The following is a 25,661-nucleotide window of genomic DNA, read 5'->3' on the forward strand; positions in this document are numbered from 1 at the left end:
GAGGTGCTTAGAGGGGATGTGAATAAGGAAAAGGAGGAACCTGAAGAGACTGGGAGCTCTTGCCAACCGGAGTCTTATAAGCAGCAAGGAAGTAGGAGCAATGCACAGAATCCAGATGGGAGCAGAGGACTGGAAGAAGGCAGAGGTTCGAAACTGCTGAACAGTACAATCTGTCCCAAACCCAGCACTGATTCTGGCTGACCGATTTTGGTTATAGGGCTATGTTTAATTCAAGAAGTTAATCAAAAGCTTCAGGGAGGAGACGAGAGGAAATTAGCTGTCCATCCAGTCCACTTCAGTTTTTTACAGGCAGCTACTGTCCTTGTTCCCTTGTTTGTGAGGGAGCATAATTTTCCTTATCACCAGGAAGGAGAAGGGATTGTTGGTGCTTGTCACCCACCAGTCACCAGTTGTGGAAGTGACCACCCCATAATGGTTGGGATTTTCCCTCTTGTCTGTCTCAAGCTCTGTTTGGAGGAAAAGCTGCCTTGCATGGCTAGCCCTTCATCCCTGACATCCTCAGTTTGCTCCCTGATGCTGAGTAGCTTGGGAGGCCAGTGGAGCTTCTGTAAGCCAGCAGCTGCCTAGACAAACAGACCAGGCCTGTTGGACATTATTTCAGCCCAGCTGATAGATGGCTGAGGGTTTGGTTTGATGCATTGAGAGGCTGGGTTCATGTTTATGAAGTGGTAGAGCTTATTCTGTTACTTTCTTATCACTTGACTATTGTTATTGAAATATTTTTGAAATATTGATGCTACTAGTTTGTGGATTCTCTTATTTCATATGCTGACTGCCTTCCATTATTTAAAGGCTGATTAACCTGATTTTTCTATGAGATCAGTGGAGGACAATGCGTTAAGTCTTTTGTGCTTCTGTTTCAGAATGCATACACATACATGATGGGTGCATGTGTAATCGTCTTCAGGTTTTTCTCAATTTGTGGGAAGCATGTAAGTAAAAATTAGGAACTACAACCATTGCAGTGCTCATGTATAGGTTAAAAGAGTAGTTGCTTTGCTTCTCTGCTGCACATTCTGTAAAGCTCCATATTATATGCCAGAAAAAAGGAAAGCCTTAGAGCAGCAGTCTCCAATTTTACATTCTGCCATTAACATATCATGAGTTTAGGTGCATTCTATAATAATGCTACATTATAGTTACTGGAAAGGCTGCACTTTTTGCAAAAAAAAGGAAAAAAAATGTAACTGCGATACCAAACAGTTAGAAAAAGTGCTCCTAAAACTCTGAACTTATATTGTGCTACTTTCAGTCCTTGCCATTTCAGTGTGGTGTGATGTGAAAATTATTTATTTATTTTCTCTGCAAGACAAGTGGAGTGAGTGGTGGATGGTGCACTCATCTTGTTATGATACTGCTGTCATGTAGAAGTTTATTCCTCCACAGTGCAGGTCTGTCTTGTGCCTCTAGCAATTTATGTTTTATCACAGTATGGGATGTATGTGCAATTAAAAAAACATTGAACGAAAACATTCTTCTAGAAACACTGGGGTGGGTACAAAGCAGCTCATTTCTAAAGTGTACATTTCTTCCATGTTTGGATTTGCTCTGGTGTTATTAGGAGTAGACTGGCAGAATAAGCATAGGCAGAGAACACATTTGTTTAACAAGCAATTCTCTTGCTGTAGAACCTCTTAGATATCCAAACATCTTCTGTGAAGTCTGAGATATTAAAGTAAATGTGATAAAAAGAAAAGATTGCTATAGTAGGGCACCGGGGTTAAGAACAGGTAATTCAGAGGGTTTGTTCAGTAGAGATAAAAAGTTTTCCTCCAATCAAACTGCATAAAGCCGATATAGCCTTGGAAGTCAAATGAAAAATCCTTGCTTCTCCTATGCAGCCAGACCAAGTGATTGCCTTCAAAGCTTTCTGATTGATTCTGAAGTTTTTTCAAGGTTTTAACCTAGTCATTTATGCTTTCATGTTAGGAGCTGTATTTTTCTGCTGTGATGCAATGTGCTGGCTAAAAGTCAGCACGAGTTGTCAGTTTTCTAAAGAAAAGTGCTGCCCTCAGTTCCATTAAAGGGAATTTTCTATGGCATCCAAAGTGGTTAAGGATGTTAAATCTAGGGCAATAACTTTATCAAGAGTAAAATGCACAGTTTGCCTTTATGGGAAAGAAATATCTATTATCTAGATGCATTTCCTATGTAATTTCTAGAATTATGCTATCTTCTTAAGCTCTTTAGCCAAGCTGTGTGAGAAATTAACTAGTTCAATCAATCTGTGCTGATTTTAAGGAAATCCTCTTCCCTGTACTTTGACCCATTTCTTTAGGTGGGCTGCAGTAACTATGGTTTCTGCCTAATAGTTAGCACTATTTCCAGATAAAGTAGCTTACCGCACCAGTATTTGTTTAATGTTAATTTTAATACTTCTGCAGTGTGCTGATCCTAGAACATTACAGTTATGGTCATGCTGTATTATTGCTGTATTATCCTACACATAGCCTTTGAGGAGCAACATCTTGATCTTTTCAGTTAGATGGACAGGCTGATGTCTTCAACAAGTAAAAAGTTCACTAAATTTCGGGGCAAGACACAAAATGTTCAGTTCCTATCAGACTCAGAATGTACTATTTCCCTGAGTTCATCCATTAACTTATTTAAGTGAAAAGCATTTGTTGCCAAAATGGCAAGTGCAATAACTCTCTTTTCATTTTCATCTCTGCTTTCCTGAATGACATCATGGATTGCTTTTTCTGTGTCCTTGCAGGTGACACTAAAAATGCTGCTCCTGACTGTAGTTGTCAGCATGTACAAGAGTTTCTTCATCATAGTGGGAATGTTCTTACTGCTTCTTTGTTATGCTTTTGCTGGAGTGGTTTTATTTGGTACAGTGAAATATGGGGAGAACATTAACAGGTACAGTATGTACTACCTCATGGGGATGTTCTTTAAAGAGCCAAAAAAATCATATTCTGCTAGATAGAAGTTTATATTTGAGCTCATTCAGAAATTATTCGTCCAATGCTGTACCTATTTTCAGTTCAAAATTGTAAGAAAGTAGAAAATGGAAATGATCTGTTTTTTTTCTTGCCAACATTTTAATTCTGAGAAATGAAATGATCTCTTTCTCTCTCTCTCTTTTTGTTTAAAACAGACATGCAAATTTTTCATCAGCTGGCAAGGCTATTACTGTACTTTTCAGAATAGTTACTGGAGAAGACTGGAACAAAATTATGCATGACTGCATGGTAAATATAACACTACCAGAGACAAAGTAGACAAGGAACAGGTGACACTCTTGCAGTGTGTTTCCAATCTCTTAGCTTAGTACAAGGAATGTTATGATTGCCTTTATCACTTCAAGAGATAAAACGTTCACTAAACTTCTGAACATGACACAAAAATTGCAGTTCCAATCACAGACTCACAATGTGATATTCCATGGGGCTAGGCTATTATATGATATAAAAAATTAAAATAAAAATAGGCTTTCAGAATCAGAAGTGCCATAACTCACTTTTCCACTATTATCTCTACTTTGGCTGTGACCAGGTGATTTTTCAGATGACCATTGTCTTTAATGGCTGTCCTGTGGTGCATTCCAAGAGAACACTAGTTTTAATGACCTCAGAATTTGTCTTAGAGTCATTTTTCTTTGCCTAGATAAGTTTCTGCCTTTGGTTTCAGTCTCAATGAAAATCATATTAGTCCCTTCCTTTTTAAAATTAATGGACAGGGAACCTTTTTGAAAATCACCACATTTCAGAGCCCTGAGTTGCTTTATAGTGGTATAAGTATACAATGTACCTTGTTGTGTGCGGTAGTGAGAGCCATGTTTAGGCATTTTTTGTCATGCCTTTTTCTGATTTCTAATCTCTATCTACTAAAGGATCAACAACAAACAGCCCTTAAGAATCCATGAAAAAATATTTCCTCCTTTTCTGTGAAAGGGAAATGTTCCTCTAATCTGATGTTCAGCATTATTACTTAATTTTGAAGCTTTAAAAAATGTATACTTAAATTTATTGCATTGATTATAGAGAAATTAAGAATCCCTTTCTATGATTGATTGATGTCGTTTTGTTTTGTTTTGAAGGTCCAGCCTCCATTTTGCACACCAGACAACAGCACCTACTGGAAAACAGACTGTGGAAATTATGCTGGTGCTCTTATGTATTTCTGTTCATTTTATGTCATCATTGCCTACATCATGCTCAATTTGCTTGTCGGTAAGTGAAAATATATAATAATAAGAAAAGTGTCTATCTTGGCATGTAGTATATTAGGTTTGAGTAGGTCATGCTGTTCAGATATGAGATTGCCTTGTAGCTTCACTGTTACCTTCTGGTGTCTTTGACGCTTCTCTGACATGGTGTATGCTAAAACTTAGGAAGTTTGAGCACAAAAGGTTTTTGAAAAAAGAGATGTGTTAAATTTGTATGCTATAATTATCCCAAGGGATAACATTTTCTGTCCTCCGGTTGACATTTTTCCAACATCAGTGGAATTCTTCAAATTGATTTTAGAAGATGTTAGATCAGTCATCTCACCAGCATCTAAGGTGTAGCTTAATTCAAATTTCCCTTTCCCATTCAAAATTCTCATCTCAACATTCAGCTAAGGGGATTTATTGGTGTGAAGTTTGCACAACAGAATTCATATTCTGTTGAAGTTCATTGTTGCTTACAAAGGTTCAACTCTTTGAATGTAACTACGGGCTTTCTTTATACTAAATTTTCTTTTTGTGGGTTTTAGCTATCATTGTGGAGAATTTCTCATTGTTTTACTCAACTGAAGAAGACCAACTTTTAAGTTATAATGATCTTAGACATTTTCAAATTATATGGAACATGGTTGATGACAAAAGAGAGGTAAGAAATTTGATAATGAGCACAGTTAATCCAGTAAATCTACATTTTTCCTTGAAAAAACCTAAGTCAAGGGAAAAACAGCATGTTCACAAAACTTCTTGAGCTATTAGTGGTTTGGGATATTTTCTCTATGATTTTGAACATCCGTCCAGGTTCTGAAAGTTCATTGGACATGATCTAATGTTGTTCATGGTCCTGCAAATGCTAACCTGTACTATTTACCAGTGTGAAGTACACATGATAGTAAATTTGAAAATGTAGGCATTCATAGAATCAGTACCATAGCACCTTTCCTCCCATCTCCCAAAGAGTTGTTTCATTATCCACCAGTCCACAGACTCACATACATTTATATATCTGACCTGATCAGAAGGACTTCGCTGAGATGAGAAGAGCACCTGGGAGAGTGAGCTGTTCAGACACTCGTGTGAGCTAAAGCTGAATAATTCATGACATCACTAAGATTTGAGTATGAACAACACCATCCTGAGAGAAGTTGTGGCTGTGCTGGAGGCGGAAGTCATAGTCCTTACTGGTGGAGGTGGAGGGCTCTACGTCCAGCATGTCCACAACTGACAGTATCTCTCTCTAACATGGAACACATCACAGCAGAAATAGTTCCAGTCAGGCTCATTTAGCAGCACATAATAATTAAAGAGAATGGATACTGCAGTTTTGGAGGGAAATACTTTCACTCTTAATGTTTCAGCAGCAGTTCAAAATTGCTGTCATAGAAAGTACAACATATACTAGGTTGAATCTTACAGCAGATCTTTGAAAAGTTGGTGAACTACCAGTGTGCTCCTGTCCAAAGACGAACATAGAAGGCAGCAGTTGTACAGCGGGTAATAGGCCTGACTGTGAATGTTTAAACTGTAGTTTCATTTCAGCTTTTCAAAGGCAGCTATTTAGGCATATAATTCTTCTTAAAAATTAATGCAAATGGGGAAGCCAAATCTCCAAAGCAATGTTGAAAATCTCTGAGAAAATGAACAGCACACATTCTCATGTCATCCAAGTAAGAGCAAAGACTTCCACAAACTTTGACTGATCTACATGTGCCAAAGAGTTAGCTGCATGTGTGTATTCTTTAGTAATGCATTCCCATTGACTTACATAGGCTAGGGTTTGACGCAGTCTGTAGAGAAATAGTATTTCTCTCACTGATCTAATATAACACCTGAGTTGGTTATTAGATCACAGTAATAAGTAACCAGCTATTTTGCAATTTTACCCAGGGAGTAATCCCTACCTTCCGAGTGAAGTTTCTGCTGAGGCTTCTGCGTGGCAGGCTGGAGGTGGATCTTGACAAGGACAAGCTGTTGTTCAAGCACATGTGCTATGAGATGGAACGGCTCCATAATGGTGGCGATGTCACTTTCCATGATGTACTGAGGTACTGTGAGATTTTCTCTGAATCTGTATAACAGGTATAATGCCCTGTATTTCTCTGCAGGCTAAAAGGTATTCCTAAGGCTTGGGAAAAAGCAAAATTGGTAGCCACAGAGGCACCGCCATTTTAAGTGTAATACAAAAATTAGATTATCCCCCTTTTCTTTCCTGCAAAAAAAATTTAAGATGGAAAACACAGGTGCTGGGGAATAGTCTTCAAGAAATTCTAACTTTTCTATTTGAGACAGCTTCTCTTAACCAGCAGTCCCGTACTGTTCTTGTATCCTAAACAATGCAAAGTAGTCCCCACATATGTAGCAACTTGACAGTGAATCTGACTAGAAATAAAATAGAAGCAGGAACATTATCCAAGCTTAAACACTTAAGAAAATAAACAAAAAACATGAATTGAACATGAATACATGAATAAACAAAAAAACCTATTTACCTACAGTTTAGGAACTCACCTACATTGGGTACTTAAATGTAAGTGATAGGATCTTCATTTATTTTCAGCACCGCAGTTCCCTTCTGGAATCATCTTACCGTTTTTAGCTACATTGCACATGCCTGAGTTAAATATTTTCGTGTTAAGTTTTTAAGTATTTATGAGCTTTGATTTTCTACGTTAAAATGTAAGGTCATCAGCGTTTAAAAAACTAAATATCAATGTTTCTTTCAGCATGCTTTCATATAGGTCTGTTGATATCAGAAAAAGTCTTCAACTGGAAGAGCTGCTTGCTAGGGAACAACTAGAATACACCATAGAAGAGGAGGTGGCCAAACAGACCATACGCATGTGGCTGAAGAAATGTTTAAAGCGAATCAGAGCAGTAAGTCAAGCTAAAACAGGATCTAAACAGTTGCAGTAAATTGTACTGGTCAACAAAGCTGCAATGTGCTGTCACTATGCTTAATTTACTCTGGAGCCACCATAGCATGTATGTGAAAAAGTAGATAGTAGTTGCTAAGTCAGCAGAAACTATGTTACAACTCGATTCAGAGAGCTAGAAAAATAAGCATCTTTTGAAGGCAAAAACTGTCTTCCTGCCCAAAATTTCCCTTTTTACCATACAATACAATACAAAGATATATGTGAAAAGGAATAAACTAAAAACGATGTAATTCGCTGAAACTTTATAGGCCTAATCCTATGTGTTCACTGAATATAATCATGTAATTTCCTTGCCTCCACTGGCATGAGATGTCATGATTGGGCAGATTCTATGGCTGCAGAATAGGCCCTATAAAAACGTACTATTTCCCAGAGGCTCATCAAGTACAATTCATATCAGGATATATCATCTGGATGAGCCATTGCCGTAACTGTGTGGGCAGATGAGCTCTTAGTTTCACCAAAATCTCCGGTAAAATATGTACACATATCTCAGCATAAGAATGGCAACATGCACATGCAAACCAGGAACATAAACCCATGGCACGCAGTAGCTATGTTTTGCTAGTAATTAAACAGGACCAGGTCGTTGGCTCAGCATTGGAAAGGGATCACACATACTCGTTGTTAGCATCTTCCTTGGCACACTTTTGGCCCACACGTACTCGTACTCTCCCAGAGCATTGCTGTCCTGGCACAGTCAGGGGCAAGTATGAGCAGAAACTGCTCCCAGGAGGCAGCGCAGTTGCGGTTGTCTTGTTCTGTGCTAGAGGAGAGGTTAGCCTTATCATGCAAGTCCTGGCCTGCCAGTTGGCTTCAGCACTGCAGGAAATATCCCAATCTGTTTAATTTGCTAATATAGGCATCGGCAGTGTGTCTGTATTGTGCTTACTCAGTGCTTCAGATTGTCTGAAAAATTTTTGCCTTTACTTAGGATAGCTACAATATTTGGTGATCAAAGTTTGTCATAGTTGAAATTTATATTGAGAATGTTCAGGGGAAAAAAAATTTCCATGAGAAGTTTATGGTACAAAGTCAAGCAAGGAATTTGGAACGGACTTTGCAGTTATTCTTTTCTTTTCGTCTTTCCAAAAGACAATTCTTTTCTTCCCTAATATAAAAAAAGTGTATTCTGGCTCCCTTGATGGGTGATTTTGCAATTAGTCTAAGGCCGAGTCCAGGTATTTTGATTTTTATAAAATCTTACTTCTCATATGTGGAGGTTTTCTTGTTGAGATCTGTGCACATAGGATCTATTTTTTTCTGTTTGTAAATTAACAAAAACATTACTGGACAATTTGAACGCTCATTTTATCTGAAACATCAACTTTCAAGGCATATGCAGATAAATAGTTTCATTTTGATCCCATCTCTATAATAATAATGGCAGTAAATTTAATCTCAGCTCTCAATTTTGGGTTTGTTCAAGTCAGTTGTTCATTTCATTATGATGTTGAATTACACTGTGTTAAAGTAAATACGCTATTCATTTTATTCTAATAATATGGCTCAGATCATTTCACATTCTGTGAACCTTTTACAAACTGGATATAATTACGGAAATTAACATATATTTCAAATTCTCTTGTTAGTCACTAAAGAGGGAGCATGCAAAAACTACCCAGGAAAGTGAAACCCTTCTTAAGGACTGTTTATTTTAATTTAAAAGCATATTAGATTGTAACATCATAATGGTAGTAGATTTGTTTTTCTATTTGTACTGTAAATCCATACTTATTCCCAAGGTTTCCACTACTGTTTTGTTCAGTCTCATTTATTCAGCTTGTCTTGAACGCCATGAAAACAATCAGAAATTTTTCATTGCTTTCATGTGGATTCTTAGTGAATCTCTATCAATCTCCTTGTTTCTGCATCCTTCTGTGAACTCCTGACTCACTAATTTAGCAATTTATCTATTTTTAAACTCAATTTGTTATGAGGAACCTGTCTTCCACTTTTTATAGTTTATAAGTATTACTCTTCAGTTCCTACATAAAGGCTAGCCATAAAGAGGAAGTCATGTTATTTAAATAGCAGCCATTTGATATATGGAGCTTTTTCAGTGCACCTGGAATCCACATCTGGCACTCACTGGTTAAATATTTAGAAGACTTTAAGAGTCAGACATTGAGATACATAGATAGGAACTACTTATTTATTTATTGTCACATAAATATTGCACCTCGATAGAAACAACAGCAGTCGTGCAGCATTATCCATAGTCTACGAGAGAGTCAACAGCAAGAGCTGAGCCGATTTCTGAATCCCCCTAGCATTGAGACAACGCAGCCAAGTGAAGATGTGAATGCTATTAATCAGGATAACAGTGCACAGCCAGAGGTATGTCCTGCAAAAACTATTGGGGATGTTAACCAGAAGACTTTTAGCTACTTAGAGCAAGTTTAAAAAACATCCATGTTTCCTATTTGTTTTTGTAAATATCATTTTCATTGGAGAAGTTGAAAGCAGTGTTTTGTTCAGTCTTTACATTCAAGTTTAAAGGCAAGATGGTCAAATATAATTATTCTCCAGCTTAATTTTGCTGCCTTGCCAGCATCATAAAGGGCAAACTCCTCTGTATGACTCCAGCAGCACTAACTTCCAGCTCTAACATGAGCTATGTGCAGGCTCAGGGATTTGAAGTTTTGCTATTCAAGGATTTTGGAGTAGTCTGTACTGGGAATGATAACATTGGGCATGCTGGATCCTGTGAGTAGGAGACCAGGGCTCTTCCAGAGCATAAGTACTGCACTGTAGAAGGCTGGGAACAATTTTGTACCCTTCTATGGGATTGTATAATGGAATGGAGGTCAAATAATCTGTTTTTTTCTGTTAATTGTAGACTTTTGAGATAGTAAAGAAAAAAAACCATGCTGCCTAAAGAAAGGGCAATGTATTTTGTTTGTGTTTGTGTAGGAAGCTTGGAAATAGACTAGAACGGTTAGATAACCCTTGTAAAAGAGTGGTCAGACAATGCAGTGGGGAACTATAATTGAGATTCTTTTTTCTCTATTCAGACAAGTAGCCAACAGCAGCTCCTTAGTCCAACCCTTTCTGACAGAGGTGGATATCGACAAGATTCTGCAGATGCTGGGAAACCTCAACGGAAATTTGGACAATGGCGTTTGCCGTCAGGTAAGTAAAGAATGTGTAGCAGTAATGCCAAATCACTGCTGTACACGACAAGGCCTTTACAAAGCTCTATGCATTAGAGACACAGACACACAGTGGGGCAAGCAGGGAGAGGCTCCAGGACTCGTGGTGCTGCCTTCTGCCTGCTGCTTGCACCCACATCAGCATTTCTCTGCACTTACACATGCCGAAATACAGCAGTTGCTCCCATCCCTCCCACATCTGAAGGTCTGGAAGATGTGCTCAGGCGTTGCCATGTGCAATTTTTTATTTTTCATCCATTTACTTGGAATCTTTGGATTGAGGGCTGTACCTTCCCATATGTTTGGATAGCATCTGGTGCATTTAGAGTTCACTTTCATAAAGCATAGTGAAAGTGAATTAAGTTTTTCCTAACAGCAGTAGTAACACAAGTGCCTTGTCTTGCCTGGCTATACCAGGTGTACAGTGTATATCTTACGCCATAATAATATGTTTTTATATCTTCAGTTCAGTCATGAATTGGCCAAGTGTATAATCAGTTTCCTCTTTATTTTCCAGGAAACATCCTCAACTTATCCTAGTCATTACAGCCCACTAGAAAATAAAGGCTAGACTGTGCCTTAGGGGAGGATGCTTATTGGAGGGAGGGAGAAGCGCACAGGAAAATCTGAGGCCTCCTTCAGGCTTTATCTCAGGAGCACTTTCCACTGCCTTAAAATTTTTCCTTTAAAGAGCACATTGGCCTCTGCTGCCTGCCATATCTCCTGACCAGCTTGTTTGGAAAGGGCCCATGGGTGTGCCGATCAACTTGCTTTCAGCTTTTGTCAGTCCTAATCTTTCTGTTGCTGCTAGACATGAGTGTAGTGTTACTGTTCTGAGGGAGGATGCTGCCTTTAAAGACTGTCACTGTTCAGACCCTAATCATATATAGGTGGAGGTGGAAGGCATAGTCATGCTGTGAGTACCTTTAAACTTACTTTTGTGAGCAGAGTACTTGTCCAAGAAATGTGACAGCTTACTAGATGGGTTTCAATTCACATCTTCCAGCTGAGTGTCACTGAGGAGGCAAGGAAGTCAAAATTTGTTGGGCCAGATGAAGGACTACGTGAGGGAACATATTACTGCAGCCAACTGGGTATATTTTTCAGGTGGGATTGAGGAGTTCAGGGTTTCCTTTCCTAGCCCTGATCTTGGCCACTTGAATCTTGAAAGTTCATTGCTGCACAGCTTCAGAGGGGTGCCTCTGTGTTGGAAGGTATAGTCCAGCAGATGATGAGAACTCTGCTCACAATCCAACAAAGTCATGTATTTAAGATAACAAATAGCCTCATTAATATCAATTGCATTTTTCATATGATTACACGTGTTCTAGTACTTTCCTAAAGCAATACCAGCATCTTGTACTGGCTTCCACCACTAGGCCATAGTCAAATGTCACTTTCTAGATCTAGCTGCCACCCCCAAATGCTCTTTTCCCTCCTTGTTTCTGGAACTTACCACTTTTACTATTTTGCCAGCAGATCAGCTCATGTACATACTGCCTAAAACGTTTAGGTTACAATTAGCCAGATAAACAAAGAGCTATTGCATCGACTAGCCTGACAGAAGGAAATTAGGCACTGCTCAAGTGAACTGCTCTGCCAGCAGATTAGGGGGAGCAGGGATGAACAGCTGGAGCCAAAGAAAAGGTTGGACAGAGCCTTACTGTTTCTGCACTAAATCAGTTTAAAGCTGTCCAGATAGCTCTGTATACCTGAATCCTAAGCTAAAATGTTCAAGGAAAAGACTTACCCTAATACAGAACTTTCTGTTCAATTTAATAGCCCCCAAACCAATAAGCCATTCAGTGTCCTCAGTCAACCTCCGCTTCGGTGGACGTTCAACAATGAAATCTGTTGTATGCAAGATGAATCCCATGTCTGATGCTGCTTCTTGTGGATCAGAAGTCAAGAAGTGGTGGACGAGACAATTAACTGTGGAGAGTGATGAGAGTGGAGAGGACCTTCTTGATATCTGAGAAAAATTTAAGTCGTATTGCAACAGCCACTTCAAATACAGTCTAATTTTCTATGTTTAGAACTGAACATGCTGTTAGGTGATGTACAATTTATTTAAAATCAATGTCATAAGATTTTTCAAGTGCTTATCCTTCTGCCATATGAAGCATAATACATACTTGTATGTTAGATTTCATCTCTATAGATATTAACTGTACTTTAAAAAAAAACTGTATACAATAGCTGTACTAATAAAGCCAGAGAGACTATATTGCCTTTAGCAGAGACAGAACTTTGAAAGATTTCACACATTTTGATATGCGTATCTCTGTGATTTTTTTTCATCTTTTAGTGTACTTGGAAATGGCAACACTTTACAAATTAGGGGTAATTTATTTTTTCTTTTTGTGTTTTCCCTCAGTACTTATTTAGTAACATTTCTTTAGAAAGAGTTTATTATTCACAAATGACCTGAAGAGGTCAGCACTGACTTCATGTTCAAGGGAAGTATTTTTACAAAATACAGATTCTGAATTATAAACCTAAGCTTTTTCTGGACATTTTTTTAAAATATGCAAGATACAGGATAACTCATTTTAAAATCAGAAGGTGAAGGATTGGCTTTTAAAATGTAAATACCTTTGGGGTTTGGTTAATTATGCAAAGTGCTTGATTTTCATACAGAAAACAGCAAAAAAAAAAGAAAAAAGGACATGAAAACTGTGCATTTACACATCCAGCAAAAGACCTCCATGTGAAAAACATGGTTTGTGCTTCATTATCAGATTACCTTGTTCATATGCTAATTACATATATGTATGGTTTCATTCTCCTGTTAATTGGGTCCCATTTCCGTGTGTGGTCGTGAGATAACTCTGCTCTTGTCTATGTGATAAAAATTAGCATGTTGGGGATTCTCATTACAGAGTAGTATTGTAAGACACTTAAAATACAGTTCAGTTTTGCTTGTATAGATAGAAGGTAATTTTACTTATCCATGTTACTATTCATTCTCTAGCCCTGCAAAGCTAGAGCGTGACACTGTACTGTGGTTAAGTATCTTTGTGCCTTTTATCCGGGTACATTATATTTTAACATAGGTTAATATTCTTTCATTTTATGAAGCACCAGTGCTACATTATCTACATTGAAAAAGCAGCTGTCCCTTTCATAAAAATTTTTCCAGTGGAAGGCCAATGCTATACAGACACAGAGGTGGAGAAGAAAAGCTGCGAAAGCAGGAGAGAAGTGTAGCACACATTTTGTTAGTTCCAAAATTTAAGACTATCTAAATATGTGGGCTAAAGATTTACCTTTCCCTCAGGGAAGCACTAAGAGGTTGTAGATTTTGTAGCTAGGCCCCCAACTGGGTTTTTTAGTATAGCTGGGACCTTTCCATTACCATTGTTTCCTATGGAAATGATAGGTTGCTCTAACATGGCCTGATGTGAGATCTTGTGAGAGGCTCACAGTTAATGTGTATCACCACTTAAAATATATATCCTTTAAATAGCTGTCAAAAAGCCAGTTCTTCACAATGTTTTCTGGCCAAAATATTAATGTAGAATGGTCAGAATACAGCATTGTTTTCACAGATGCCTTCACCATAAATGCAAAATTGGTTTTGGCCATAAAATACAGTTTTCTTGGCATCTACAATGTTTTGTTCTGTGTGTATTGTTAAACATGTTTTAGATTTTTTTCAAAAATAGTAATATCAAACACATCTGTATTTGGTGATTTCATTATGTGTTTTTTGGTATATTTAATTTTAAGACTAGTCAGCTCTAACTTATAGTCTGTGTAACGGAATGTGTGCATTCTCTTGTTTACTGGCTAGATTATGAATCATCAACAAAACCTCATATGCAAACCCGGTATTTTGTGTTCTTATTTGTGTTAGTTTAATTTCAGCTTTTGTATATATGATAATAAGATAAATATTGGATTTATAAAAGATAGTATATTTGAATTTAAATAATATATTGAACTGCAGATCTTTCTGAATCATTCTTGCTGCAAATCTTCTTTTTAAAAAATCTGGCAAACATTTTTCCTTGCCTTACAGTACTCTGTCAATAAAAGTGAGTTGCTTTAAGCAATATTCATCCTTCTGGTTTTCATTCTAGCTGCATTTGCTGTATCTAGCTCATCTGTGATAATGGTGCATAGTGGCTGGCTGTGTGGTTTGTATATGATTATTTGAAGCAGCGCTTTCAAAATCCTTTAATTGGAGGGCCTCTGATTTTTTTGAAGAGAAGTTCAGCAACCAAACTCATCAGTACTGTCACATGGATTCTTATTCAGAAAATGAGACTAAATAGGAATGTTCATTTATTTAATTTTATTTTACCGCATTTCTCTGCTTGACAGCCTGCATGTGGATGTGCATGTGTGTGTGCGTGTGTGTGTGTGTGTATGTACTAGGGGTAAGTGTGTTGGGGGAAGGTTGTAATAGTTTACATAGACTGCCTTCTAATACCTTACAAAACACGGGGGATGAACAGCTTAGCATTGCTTTCTTGAGAACCCGCTTGCAAGTTAAATTGGTTGGTCCAGGAATCCCCCGTGTTTTGTAAGGTAAAAATTGCCAGGGAAATATTCCTACCTAAATGCTCTTGGCTAACAGAATCAATCCCAGAGTTACCTATAAAAATGAAAAGAAGAAAATGTTTACACTCCTTTTCATCCACTGTGGGGACTCCGTTCCATAGGAAGCAAGTTGCAAAAGTCCTCACGGCTTGGGTGGGACAAGATGTATAGTGTTGCCAGTGTTCAACTAAAAACTGCCTTGTGGGAAGTCTGAGAACATTTAGCAAAGATGTATCTCAATATCATTTCAAAGTCAGGTCAGATTTCAGATAATCAAGTTTGTAATGAAGAAATTAATAACCTGAAACCCTTTGCTGATGGATGGTATCCAACTGAATTAAGAGCTAAAAACATAAAGTACACTTTTATCTGGCAAGCTGGAAATACCATCATTGTTTTAGTTAATTATGACCAATCAGGCTTAAACATCTTGAAAATAACATTACATTCAGTATTGTATACATTCAAAGACCAGCATGACAGCTTTTGAGAAGCCAGAGATTTGGATGCCAAAAAGCAAGTGATTGACTTTGTAAAGATAATCTTTTTTTGTTGTTTTCCTTCCTTTTTTTTTTTTTTTTTTTTTTTTCAACATGCCCACAGCTCTTGTCATTGTGCAGACAAGGACAGCCATGAAAACTGAGACTGGGGAAGAGCTCTCACTGTTGTAACAGTACATCTGGAGCCCCAGCAAGCAAGATCTGTGATTAACTTCCCATCCAAAAAGCATATTTTTGTCCCCTCACAACATTTTCACAAGTACAGAAGAACCCCAGCGTGACTTGTCAGTCAAAATTCCCAGTGTGTGTATCTCAGTCTCCTTGAGTTTAGCTTTAGGAGGCTAAATTCATTGCTTCTATTGAAGGCAGTTTAGTCACATCAGAGATGAATTTCCCGCAATACACTGGCTGATGCCTGGAAAGTTGGTTGCCCTGGTTTGTTCCGTTGCTCTGCAAAACAAAGGAAGCCTCACTAGAATTCAATTCACCTTCCTCTTAATCCCAAGGGCTCTAGTGTCGGACCCCATTAGCAGTTGTCGCCCGTTGTTCTCAATGAAGAAGCTCTAAGCGCCGAGTTATTAACCCATCAGTGAGCTAAGTGTAAAGGCAGTGGCATTTTAACCCCTCTTCCACAGGTTCCCATCTCAGATATTTATTCCAGTACCGTTATTGGTTTCATACTTCTACCTGACTTGCATATCTGCACCGGGAAATTTGGGTAGATTACTTGGGCACCTACAAAATTGTGTTTCGTCAAAGGGCAGCTTACTGGAACGACAAGATAGGTCTCAGTACAGGTGGAAAAGGAAAAAATTATCCCTCAGCCTGAAGAGCTGTTGGTATTAGCCTTTGCTTCTTTCTGAATTCAAGCAGCAGCCACAAACCTCCAGTGTCTCAATAGGCATTGCTTTGTTTCAAGAAAACTTCTGCTGAGGTTGGAAACTAACTGGCTTAGACCAGATAGATATCAGTGAGATCCAGAGGAAGATTTTTAACAGTAAGTTTCTAATTGGATCATCCACATGATGTAAGTTACAGACATGGTATTACTATTTGCTAATACATTTATCTTGAAGGTGAGAGGAAAGGGTTTGTCCTTGAATGCATTGGCAGAGAAGCTGGATGTTACATCCTCTCTCATGTCCCATTATTTTTGTTTTCTTCTGGGTTTTGCTCACAATTTCATTTAAGGCAAAAAACTGTCTTGGCATCTTCTGTGTTCTCAGCATGTGCTCACAAAAAAATGGGTAATTCAACACAGTTATGATCTCATTATGTTGCTGTATATGATGCTAGTTTATAAGGTTAATCTTGCTTTTTTTTTATCTTGGCACCCACTCCAGAGAACTACAAGTTCTACAGATCAGGGACTTTCACCTTTTGGATTTTTTAAATTCATCATGCCTGGATCTGTTATTGCACATTCAAACTGTGAAGAGAGATAAAAAGAAAAGGAAAAGGGAAAAAGAAAAAGAAAAAGAAAAGAGAAAAAGAAAAAGAAAAGAGAAAGAAGAAGAAAAAAGAGAAAAAGAAAGAGAAAGAAGAAAAAAGTTACCTTTTTTTATTTCAGCAGTTATTTGAAAAAAACAAATTTGTATTTCTACATAAAGTCAAGCTTCCCAGTTGTACTTACCAAGCCAAGAAAACAAAAAAAAGTTTGTTTTCTTTTCAGAAAATTTTACCTTCTTTTTAATGCGTTTATTTCTCAAATGCATCTCAGTCTCAAAATGAAGATTTTTAATGTTTTGACTTTTTTTTTAATCATCAAAACTCATGTGCTATATATGTCTTAAATTGTGAATGTTTTTGGTCAATCAAAAACTGTTTTTAATCTGTTAACTGTTGTTATGCACAAAAATACATCCAGGTTTGTTAAGTTCTTCCTATAGATTTCAGTTTTCTGTATCTGGGACAAGAACAACATGATACTCATGTAAGGAATAAAACGGATCATTGCCTTCGTTATCAGTATGTTAAAAACTGCACAACAATGAACATTTTGTTCTACTTGCTTAAATTGATTTAGTCAAAATGTTGGTTTGCTGACATCTCTGCCAGACACCTTCCCAAACACGTTAGATATTTCAAAAACTAAGCATCACCTAGGAAAAAACAGATCACTTTTTCCAGTTCCTTCTCAGCTGTCTGCCAAGTCTTCCAGTGTTACCAGACAAATTGCGGTAAATTTTCGCAGTGCCCCTGTAGGCATTGCCCATGGCAAAGCCTGGCTTCCCAGCCGCAACCACTTCCAAATGGAGGTAAAACACTGCAGTGATTTTTGTAGAGGCTGAGGGGCTACAGAGCCCCTTCCTCTGGCTCCGCCATGAAAGGGAAACCTCCTGCTCTGTGGGGCTCGGACAGCTGAGAGCACCCGACTGCCACGGCAAGGCTCACCTATGGTGTTTGTTTTGCCAAAGCTTTGAGATCTGTGATTTTAAGTGTGCAATTAATCCATCACTATGCTGCAGACACTCCTGAGGACCAGATCAGGTTTCATCTGCTGTTCATCTAAGGTTTCCAGTGCAGCTGCTTGTAACCAGCTCCAGCTCTTCTACCACTGGAAATTATGATGCCCTGAACTCAGCAGGTTTAACTCTTCACCCAATTGCTTCTTCTCTTGAGCTCTGTAAAGTACTCCAGGATTAAATATCCAAGTATTAAAGCCTTCATCTTAATTGGATCAGCAGCAGCAAGAACATTTCTCTGACCTCAGCCTTTAAATGTATTTTAACTTTATACGCGTACATCAATTCAGCACATATCTGTAAGGTCTTATCTACATGAGGAAGTTGCACCTGCTTAAACTTAACCTGTTGTTGTAAATTGATTTCTCTATCTCAGTTTGAATATGTGTGGAAATGCTTATTTCAGTTTAAAGATTTTTTTTTCTATTGATCTGTGTTAAACCCAAAATAACCTTGGTGTTATTCTAATTGCAGGAGTGCTCCCACAGCTCTACACATCAACTGTCTTAATTGGCTTTAAAACTGCACCTTTAATTGTACAGTTGTAATTCTTTTGTATAGGGGAGGCCTTTCTTATGGTTAGAAACTAAGTCTCTGGGAGCAGCTGAACTGCTAAATTGCAGGCCAAGGAGGAGCTTGCAGCCCTGCACCATGGACCGGCCATGCTGCTTGTCTGTCATCACACTCCAGCTCTGCTTTAGGCCACTCCAACCAGTTTTCCCCAAGATATTTTTGGGCAGTTTAGGGCAAACCGTTCCAGGAACAGTTCCCAAGACAGATTTCAGATAAGACAGCACCAGGCTTGGCTCCCTCTGCCTTGCACGGTCCTCAGATATGCAGTGAGCATCTTTGTACCTCCGGGCATCCCCACAAGTGCCCCTGCCATGCCTCAGCGCGTGTAGCACATCCTCTCTGGTTCACGCTGTAAAAGCACCACTCTGGTGGGTGCAATACGTCCCTTGCCCTGTTCCAAAGATTTGAACTGAGCAGAACACACAAGAATATGGTGACTATTTGCTAGGGCCATATAGGGGCCCAGGAGACATTCAAGAGCAAGCGTTACCTAGTGTGGATGTGACTGGACTTCTGCAGAGGAGCTAGCCCTGCACGGGGTGGCTGTACAGCTCATGCTGTGGGACCTCAGAGCCAGGGACAGCTGGCTCACTCTTACCTAGCTGTTTAGGCAGAGTTTGTACAAATGCTGTTAGCGTGGAGTTGGATTGCTTTTATGAAGCATTTCTTCTCTGAAGTTAATCGGCGCTTTTCAGTACGAAAAGGTCTTAGTGCGATCCATAAGACGGTTCTCTGAGCCTGTCTAGCTACCCAGCTATCCATTATTTTAATATAGCTTCTGTCATCCACAGGTGTAATCAAACATTATTTTCCTCCAGAGTTGGACAGTCCGAAATGCCACAGAAAGACGATTTCAACAAACACTTTCCAATAGCTGCAGAACGATGACAAATTTAAACTCTCTTTTAACACTAGAGGGCTAATGCTGCTTTACACTGGCTGCATGCCCGCACGCGTGCACACACACACAGAGACCGGTTAGAAGGGCTTGGTTATCTTTGGAGCAGCAGTCATTCTGTTGTCGTGTTCTTGGAGCAGCACAGGTTGAATCCTTGGTGAGAACAGCTGTAGCAACAGTATTTTAGAAGCACAAAATTTCAAGCATTGTTTTAGGACAAGGGACCTTTCATTAACCTTATAGTACTTACCATTAAACTGCTTTACTTTATTTTGTCTGTAGAGGTGTGACTTTTGGGGAAACTGATGACATTTGCATTTCCCACTTGTGTATGACACACACAGAAGTTGTAATAGAAGATTATGCGAGTAATAATATTTCATTTTCTCTGTCTCCAATGATTGTCATATTTGCATATCAGCTGGAGTGCAGCTCATATTCATATTTCAATTTCAGGAAAATTCAAAATCTAGCACCTAAAGCTGAAGAAACAAATAGCTAAGGACATCAGAAATCTTACGCCACAAAGTAAACACACATTTTACTTTTGAAGGCCACAGAAATTATGCTCAATGATTTGAACTGTGACCCCGGCTTTTCATGTCTAGATTTTCTTTGCCTGAATGTAAGCGTCTACATATGTTCACTTACAGGCTCTGATTAGATGGAAACACTATTAGAGATGATATTTGTCAACTGATAGCTAATAATTTGGGAAAATATTTAAAATTCTGCTTTCTTTCTGTGCTTTAAAATGAAAAGCAGAGAGTGTTCCGAGTTTTTTTTTTTAATAACGATTTTTACAGTAACAGAGAGAGAAGAAAAAGCACAGGATGGTACACAGTGTCCATTGAAATCAGCCTGAAGTTTCCCTTTGGCTACAGCGAGCCCATAATGTCCCTCTTTAATGGACATTTTTAGCTAATGTATTTTATTTCACGGTTTCAGGCTGTCTACACACATGCCCACATTTGTTCCATGTTCAGCTGTGCACAATGACTTGTTTGGCTGCAGTAATACACTCACAATCATATGCCCACATCTTTGTTAAACATTACTGGTTATACTCTTTACTCTGGGATTCCTCTCAAATGTTTACCTCTCATGAACCACAAAACTTTATGCCATATTGAAAGACTTGCAGAGTAAGCAGTCTAACGCAGAGGTAATTTAAATGAATTACCTATGAATCAGTCAAAAAGCTTCAAAGCACATCTACATATGAAATTTGCTGCAAGTGTTTCATAGGACTGCTAAATGATTTCTAGGAACTGATACACAACCTGCGAGTATACAGTGCACTGCTATCTGGCAGTGAAGGCACATATAACATTTGCTATTGTGGCTGCCTATGCCATTTAGCAATATGGTGAAACATCTCCTGCATTGCTCATCTTCTGTGTGCAAAGAGAGGGAGTGAGAGAGAGAGAGACAAAGAATGTATTTTTCTTCCAGTGTGCTGTGGGATACCTATCAGCAAATAGTGTAATCTGGGGCCCAAATCAGAGATACGGAGGAAATTCTGGCAATTTCTGTAATTGTCCTGCTGATAGATACAAGCAGGTTGTTGCAAATTTAGGGTCATGCAGTGAGTAGAGGATCAGGGCAGCAAGGACTCGTAAGAAGGCGAAAGGAAAGAAAACTGTAGTTGAAGAGACCCTGTATATGTTTTCCCAAAGACCATTCCTTGGAAGAGCCCTGCTACAGCTGAGAGCCCTGCTAAAGCTATGGAACAGCTGACAGCGGAGGCAGAATACAGGACACACGAAACAGTTTTCCAGGAAATCTATGTAGAGCATCCCTGTAGATACTAGTTTTCTTTTCATCTGGTGAAGTGAATAGGAAATGCTTCCTAGGAGTCTGCCATCCCACTTTACTAGTGACTGCTAACTATCCGATGTGGGGTTAGTCAGCAAGGTGCCGGGGTGTCATGCTAGTGCTATGCACAGCCATGAAGCAGGTTTCAAATCCAAGGATCATTGTGGTAACCAGGAGGTCTTTAGGGGCTGTTTACAAAGGACATAGGACTGTGCTAGGGCCATTGACACACTCAGACTCTCGCAGTAATCAAAGTTCATCAGTAGAAAGGGTTGTTTCACCACATAAGGTGCACAAGGCTGGGTAATCAGGGAGGATGGTTCTTTGATGGACCTTCACCACTGTAACGTCAGTGGTGAGGAAAAATCTGTGACCCAGAATGTTTTTTGCACTGGCAAACAGAGGTTTGGTTCTCAGCGCTCTGCATGGGCACATCGTGCCATGCCAGTGCTCCAGGTGCTCTGGGAAGGTCAATTTACCTGTTGCCTTATGAGGCTTTTCACTAGAAGCCTGAATAGAAAAAAGGACCTGTGGAACTAGCATCTAAGCTGCTGCAAGACAACAGTGAATGTGCATGGGAAGAAAAAGGTGGATGAAGCACTTATGCTGAAGGCTGATAAGTAATATTTATCTCCTACAAAAGGTGCTTGCTCTGCAGTTCACCACTTCATGACAGTAAAGCAAAGAGCCTGACAAAAGAGTTGGGAACAAGTGAACTGACTCACAAATCCCTTCAAACTGAAGAGAGGAGGATGAAATCGTAACACCACACCTATCTCTGAATGCTGTTTCAGGGATGCAGTGTGTGCCTTCTTCAAACTGGAGACAGAGTATGTATGTGTGTGCTTTTATGTATGATACTAATCAAGCTATTATATTCTTTCTTGTGCATGTGCAGCTGTGAAGTGCTTTTATCTTGACTTAGGTGTGCATCTGATCATACTTACTCTGTTAAATGTAAAGACATCTTCCTCTTCTCTTAAATAAATTATAGCTAGGATGCCAGTTCAAATACTGGGAGGAGTGAAGAAATTTGTAGGATATTTCTGCTGTAGTCAGGAGTTTTGAAGGCCCGGTGCCTTAAAAGTCTTGTTTGCATCTTCATCATCAATATTCCCCAGTACCATTCCCCAATGCTCATCTCTCTTGCTCTCTTTGCTGTTACACTATTCTATAATAAAAAAAAAAAAGAAAGAAAAACAAGCCTTAAAAATTAGAAAAAGAGGACCAGAAACAGTGTTTCTTTCTTTAGTTTAGGAAAGTGTCTTAGGAAAGAACTTAGAGGCTCTTATCTGTCTTGGGTGGGATGGAGAATGAAAAAGCGTTTTCACATTCTTTTCTACGCCTGTGAGACCCATAGGCACAGGATGGAAAGAGAAAGAGAGATCCAAATCTGGATGCAGGTTGTTATGGCAGCCCAGACAAATCTTTATGCAAGAGATGTGGCTAAGTAAAGATTACACTAACATATCCATCCTTTTTCAAGGTGTCAAGGCGGTAATGAGGGACTGAGGGGTAGAAGGCATCTCTGAGACAGAGCAGGTAACAGAGGTAAATTTGGACAACAGTTGTCCTGGATGTGTCTCCAGTAGTTCTGTTTTAAATGATCCTGAGCAAACCAGGAAGAAAGCCCATGCCACCTGTTTCACAGTGTTTTCCCCAAAGCTGAAGTGTGGAAATAAGTGGGAAACATATGTTCTCTGGGCATGAGAAGAGCAACTGCACAGCTAAATGATTTCTGTGCCAAGTCAGAGCTTTAATTGGCACAAAAGTTATCATTACTAACAGCTGCAAGTGAGTATATAGTACACTGTAAAATTAATAGTCAGAGGGAGAAGGAATTCCTTAGAGCACATTTAAAAAACCCTTTCCTCTTGTAAATGATGGTGTTGCAGGGTATCTCAGGTTGCTTCAAAGCGAAGGACAGTAATGAAACCAAAGCCAGAACTATGACACCCTGCTTTATTTCATGAATGAATCCCTTCAGTACTTGCCTTCAAATGGAAAATCCTGGATAAAGTTATAGCAGCTTGGCGGGGTTAGCCAGGTGGGGGAGCGATACAAAAGCATTGCTGAGAGAAGCATAAGATATGTTGCGCGAATGGAAAAGAGAGTGAGGCTGGTCTCTGATGAGGTGTTTCTATTGAGGAATGGGTGGAAGGAGTTGTTATAAGCACAAGCCACAGAGAGACACTTCCTTAACCTGACAGCCCCCCAGTCTGAGGTGGTTACAGCTTCACTGCTTAGCTGTCATATGTGGTCTACTCAGCTATGATAGTGGGGCCAAACAGGATCTTTCAAATCATTCACTTTTCCATGACCTGCCTTCTTCCAAGTGCCTGTGGATGATGCCGAGTGCATGCCTACAGGTGAGTCATATGCACGCTCCGCTCTTCAAGTGCTCAGTAACCCTTAGGACTGTTTGCCTTCTATGACAAACTAGCGTCCAGCAGGATAGATCACCTGGGGTAGCTGAGGCATGATATATTTTGCCTGACGCTTAGCTGAAGCAATTCCTGTTGTAGTTTGGATGCTGTGTGCTTGTCATTTAGGCCATTGGTTGTTCAAGGCCTGGGATGTGAGGGAGTGGTAGAGTTTCCACAGCTGTGTCTTCCTTGAAGCTAACATGTTTTGGGGCTTTTGAACATTTGGATCAGATCTGAGGACTAGATCTGTCAGGAGATATATAAATGAGTTCTTCACTGCAATGGAGGACTCTGATAGCTAAGCTGGAGTTTGCTTTTTTACTTCAGCACTGGCCACCATTTCAGTTGCTTCCCCTGTCCTGATGTGATTGAGTTCACAAATCCTGCATCACACAAGAACAGAATTAAAGAGCTGTGCTGTCCCAGATCTGTCCATCTGCAAAGCGTATCAGAGCTGGGGGGAAATTTCAACACAAAAAAAGCACCTCTCAGTAACAGATACCTCGAGCTCAGCAGTGCTTGCTGGGGATCTGACTGCAGGCCATTTATGTGAAATACAGCTTTGTCCATGGCTCCAGAAGAAAAAAGACCAGTAACTTGTTTGGGGTGTTTTCTTCTCTTCTCTGCCTGTTTGGACTCTTTTGTCTCCTGGGAATGTGGGCAAGGGCATAGTCCAGACACAGTCAGAAGTCTGATCTCTTTTGGATCAGAGTTGACCAGTGCCCCAGTGTGGATAACTAGCGCTTGAGTGATTTTGTGAACCACAGCATCCCCAGCAGGTAGTGAGGCCTTTCACATGAGAATGTAGCGTGGGTGTTAACAGGTCCGAGCACAAAGGGGAAAAGAATGGGAGAAGAAACCCACAGGAGCCCAGTTCTCTTTAAATTGGGCTTATGGAATATATTCCAGAAAGAAATGTCTTATATGTAAGGGCAGAGGCAGTCAGTTAGTAAAACATTTGTAAAGAAGGATGCTCAGTCCTTGAAAAACTATTTCAATAAACCATTGGGAAGTGCATATAGGCTTTACTTCTTTTTCCCAAAGCATATGCAAAATTACAGCTTTCCAGCAGTAAAAGTTACTGGGAGGGCTCCTAGAAATGCTAGTGTTTCGTATTTCTTTCTTTTTATTATCACTTCACCCAGAGGAATAAACTTGCAAACCAGAGCACCTGCGCTCTGAAGGATGAGTTTGATGGCGTTTGCGTTTGTGACGGAGGAGTCGGCACAAAGCCGTCCCCAGCCCAGATGGGGATGGATGAGTGGCAGCCCCACGTTTCCAGGGAGGATGCCAGGCAGGAGGTCTGCACCTGGGGCTGCACCTCAGAGCCCTTTGTGGGAGCCACCTGGACTCCTCCCAGCTCCAGCTGGCTTAGCATTACCTGGGACCTAATTACAACAACCTGGTGACAGCCCACCGAGAGGACTCCCTCATTAAACGTGATGGTCTGGATGCCACAGTTGGCTCAGCAAATTTTTAAACTGTTATTGCTATAAATGGTGAGTGCATACCAGGGGAAAGATCACTCTATAAATGCACTATTTCTTACATTCTTTCTCTGAGCATCTGTTATTGGTCTCTGCCAAAGACAGGATATTGGATCCTTAGTTTGGCTCAGTGTAGTCAATCTTCTGGTTTTATGGCTAGATCTGTAACAGCAGCCAGAAGAAAAACTTTAAAATATGTGGGTGGAAAAATCCTTTAATAGCATTCAGTCCTTTTTTGTATGGCTCCTGAAGTAGTAAGCAATACGAAGGATGGGTGTCAGTATTGGTCAGTATGTTCTTTCTAGAAGTATTCACTTTTCATTTGTGTTATATTATAATAATAATATAAGTATAATTTATATATATTTATTTATTGTATAAACTAGAAGAAAAGACTTTTGTAATACTGTTAGTTGTCTGTGGTGAATAATAGCTCTCACACTGTGTGGTATATAGTGGAAAAGCTTCTTGCCTTTTTATTTTGAGCAGGTAGAATAAAGAATGGGTCAACCTAGTTGAAAGGTGCCTGCTCTAAAAATAAAGCAAATGGCCTAAAAGACCTGCATGACTACAGGGACTTTTGGCAAGGTCTATTCAGGGATGGACTACATGGCCTCCAGATTTCAGAAACATACTTCTCTTATGTTTCTTCATCTCATTTAG

General features: G+C 39.4%; 1 protein-coding gene across 7 annotated transcripts in view; it reads left to right on the plus strand.

The window, feature by feature from the left end:
- The window catches only part of NALCN (sodium leak channel, non-selective), a 242,394-nt gene extending 228,053 nt beyond the window's left edge, over positions 1-14,341 (plus strand). For all 7 annotated transcript variants that reach the window (XM_064504258.1, XM_064504278.1, XM_064504285.1 and 4 more), the window contains 10 exons: positions 885-953; positions 2,738-2,886; positions 3,125-3,218; positions 4,067-4,199; positions 4,726-4,841; positions 6,080-6,237; positions 6,916-7,066; positions 9,319-9,468; positions 10,146-10,263; positions 12,066-14,341. In XM_064504258.1, the coding sequence (XP_064360328.1) occupies positions 885-953; positions 2,738-2,886; positions 3,125-3,218; positions 4,067-4,199; positions 4,726-4,841; positions 6,080-6,237; positions 6,916-7,066; positions 9,319-9,468; positions 10,146-10,263; positions 12,066-12,259 (1,332 nt within the window). In that variant the 3' untranslated portion in view covers positions 12,260-14,341. The remainder of the gene's footprint in view (positions 1-884; positions 954-2,737; positions 2,887-3,124; positions 3,219-4,066; positions 4,200-4,725; positions 4,842-6,079; positions 6,238-6,915; positions 7,067-9,318; positions 9,469-10,145; positions 10,264-12,065) is intronic.
- Positions 14,342-25,661: the final 11,320 nt, after the last annotated feature.

Source organism: Dromaius novaehollandiae, chromosome 1 (assembly GCF_036370855.1).
Source record: "Dromaius novaehollandiae isolate bDroNov1 chromosome 1, bDroNov1.hap1, whole genome shotgun sequence".
Lineage (NCBI taxonomy): Eukaryota > Metazoa > Chordata > Aves > Casuariiformes > Dromaiidae > Dromaius > Dromaius novaehollandiae.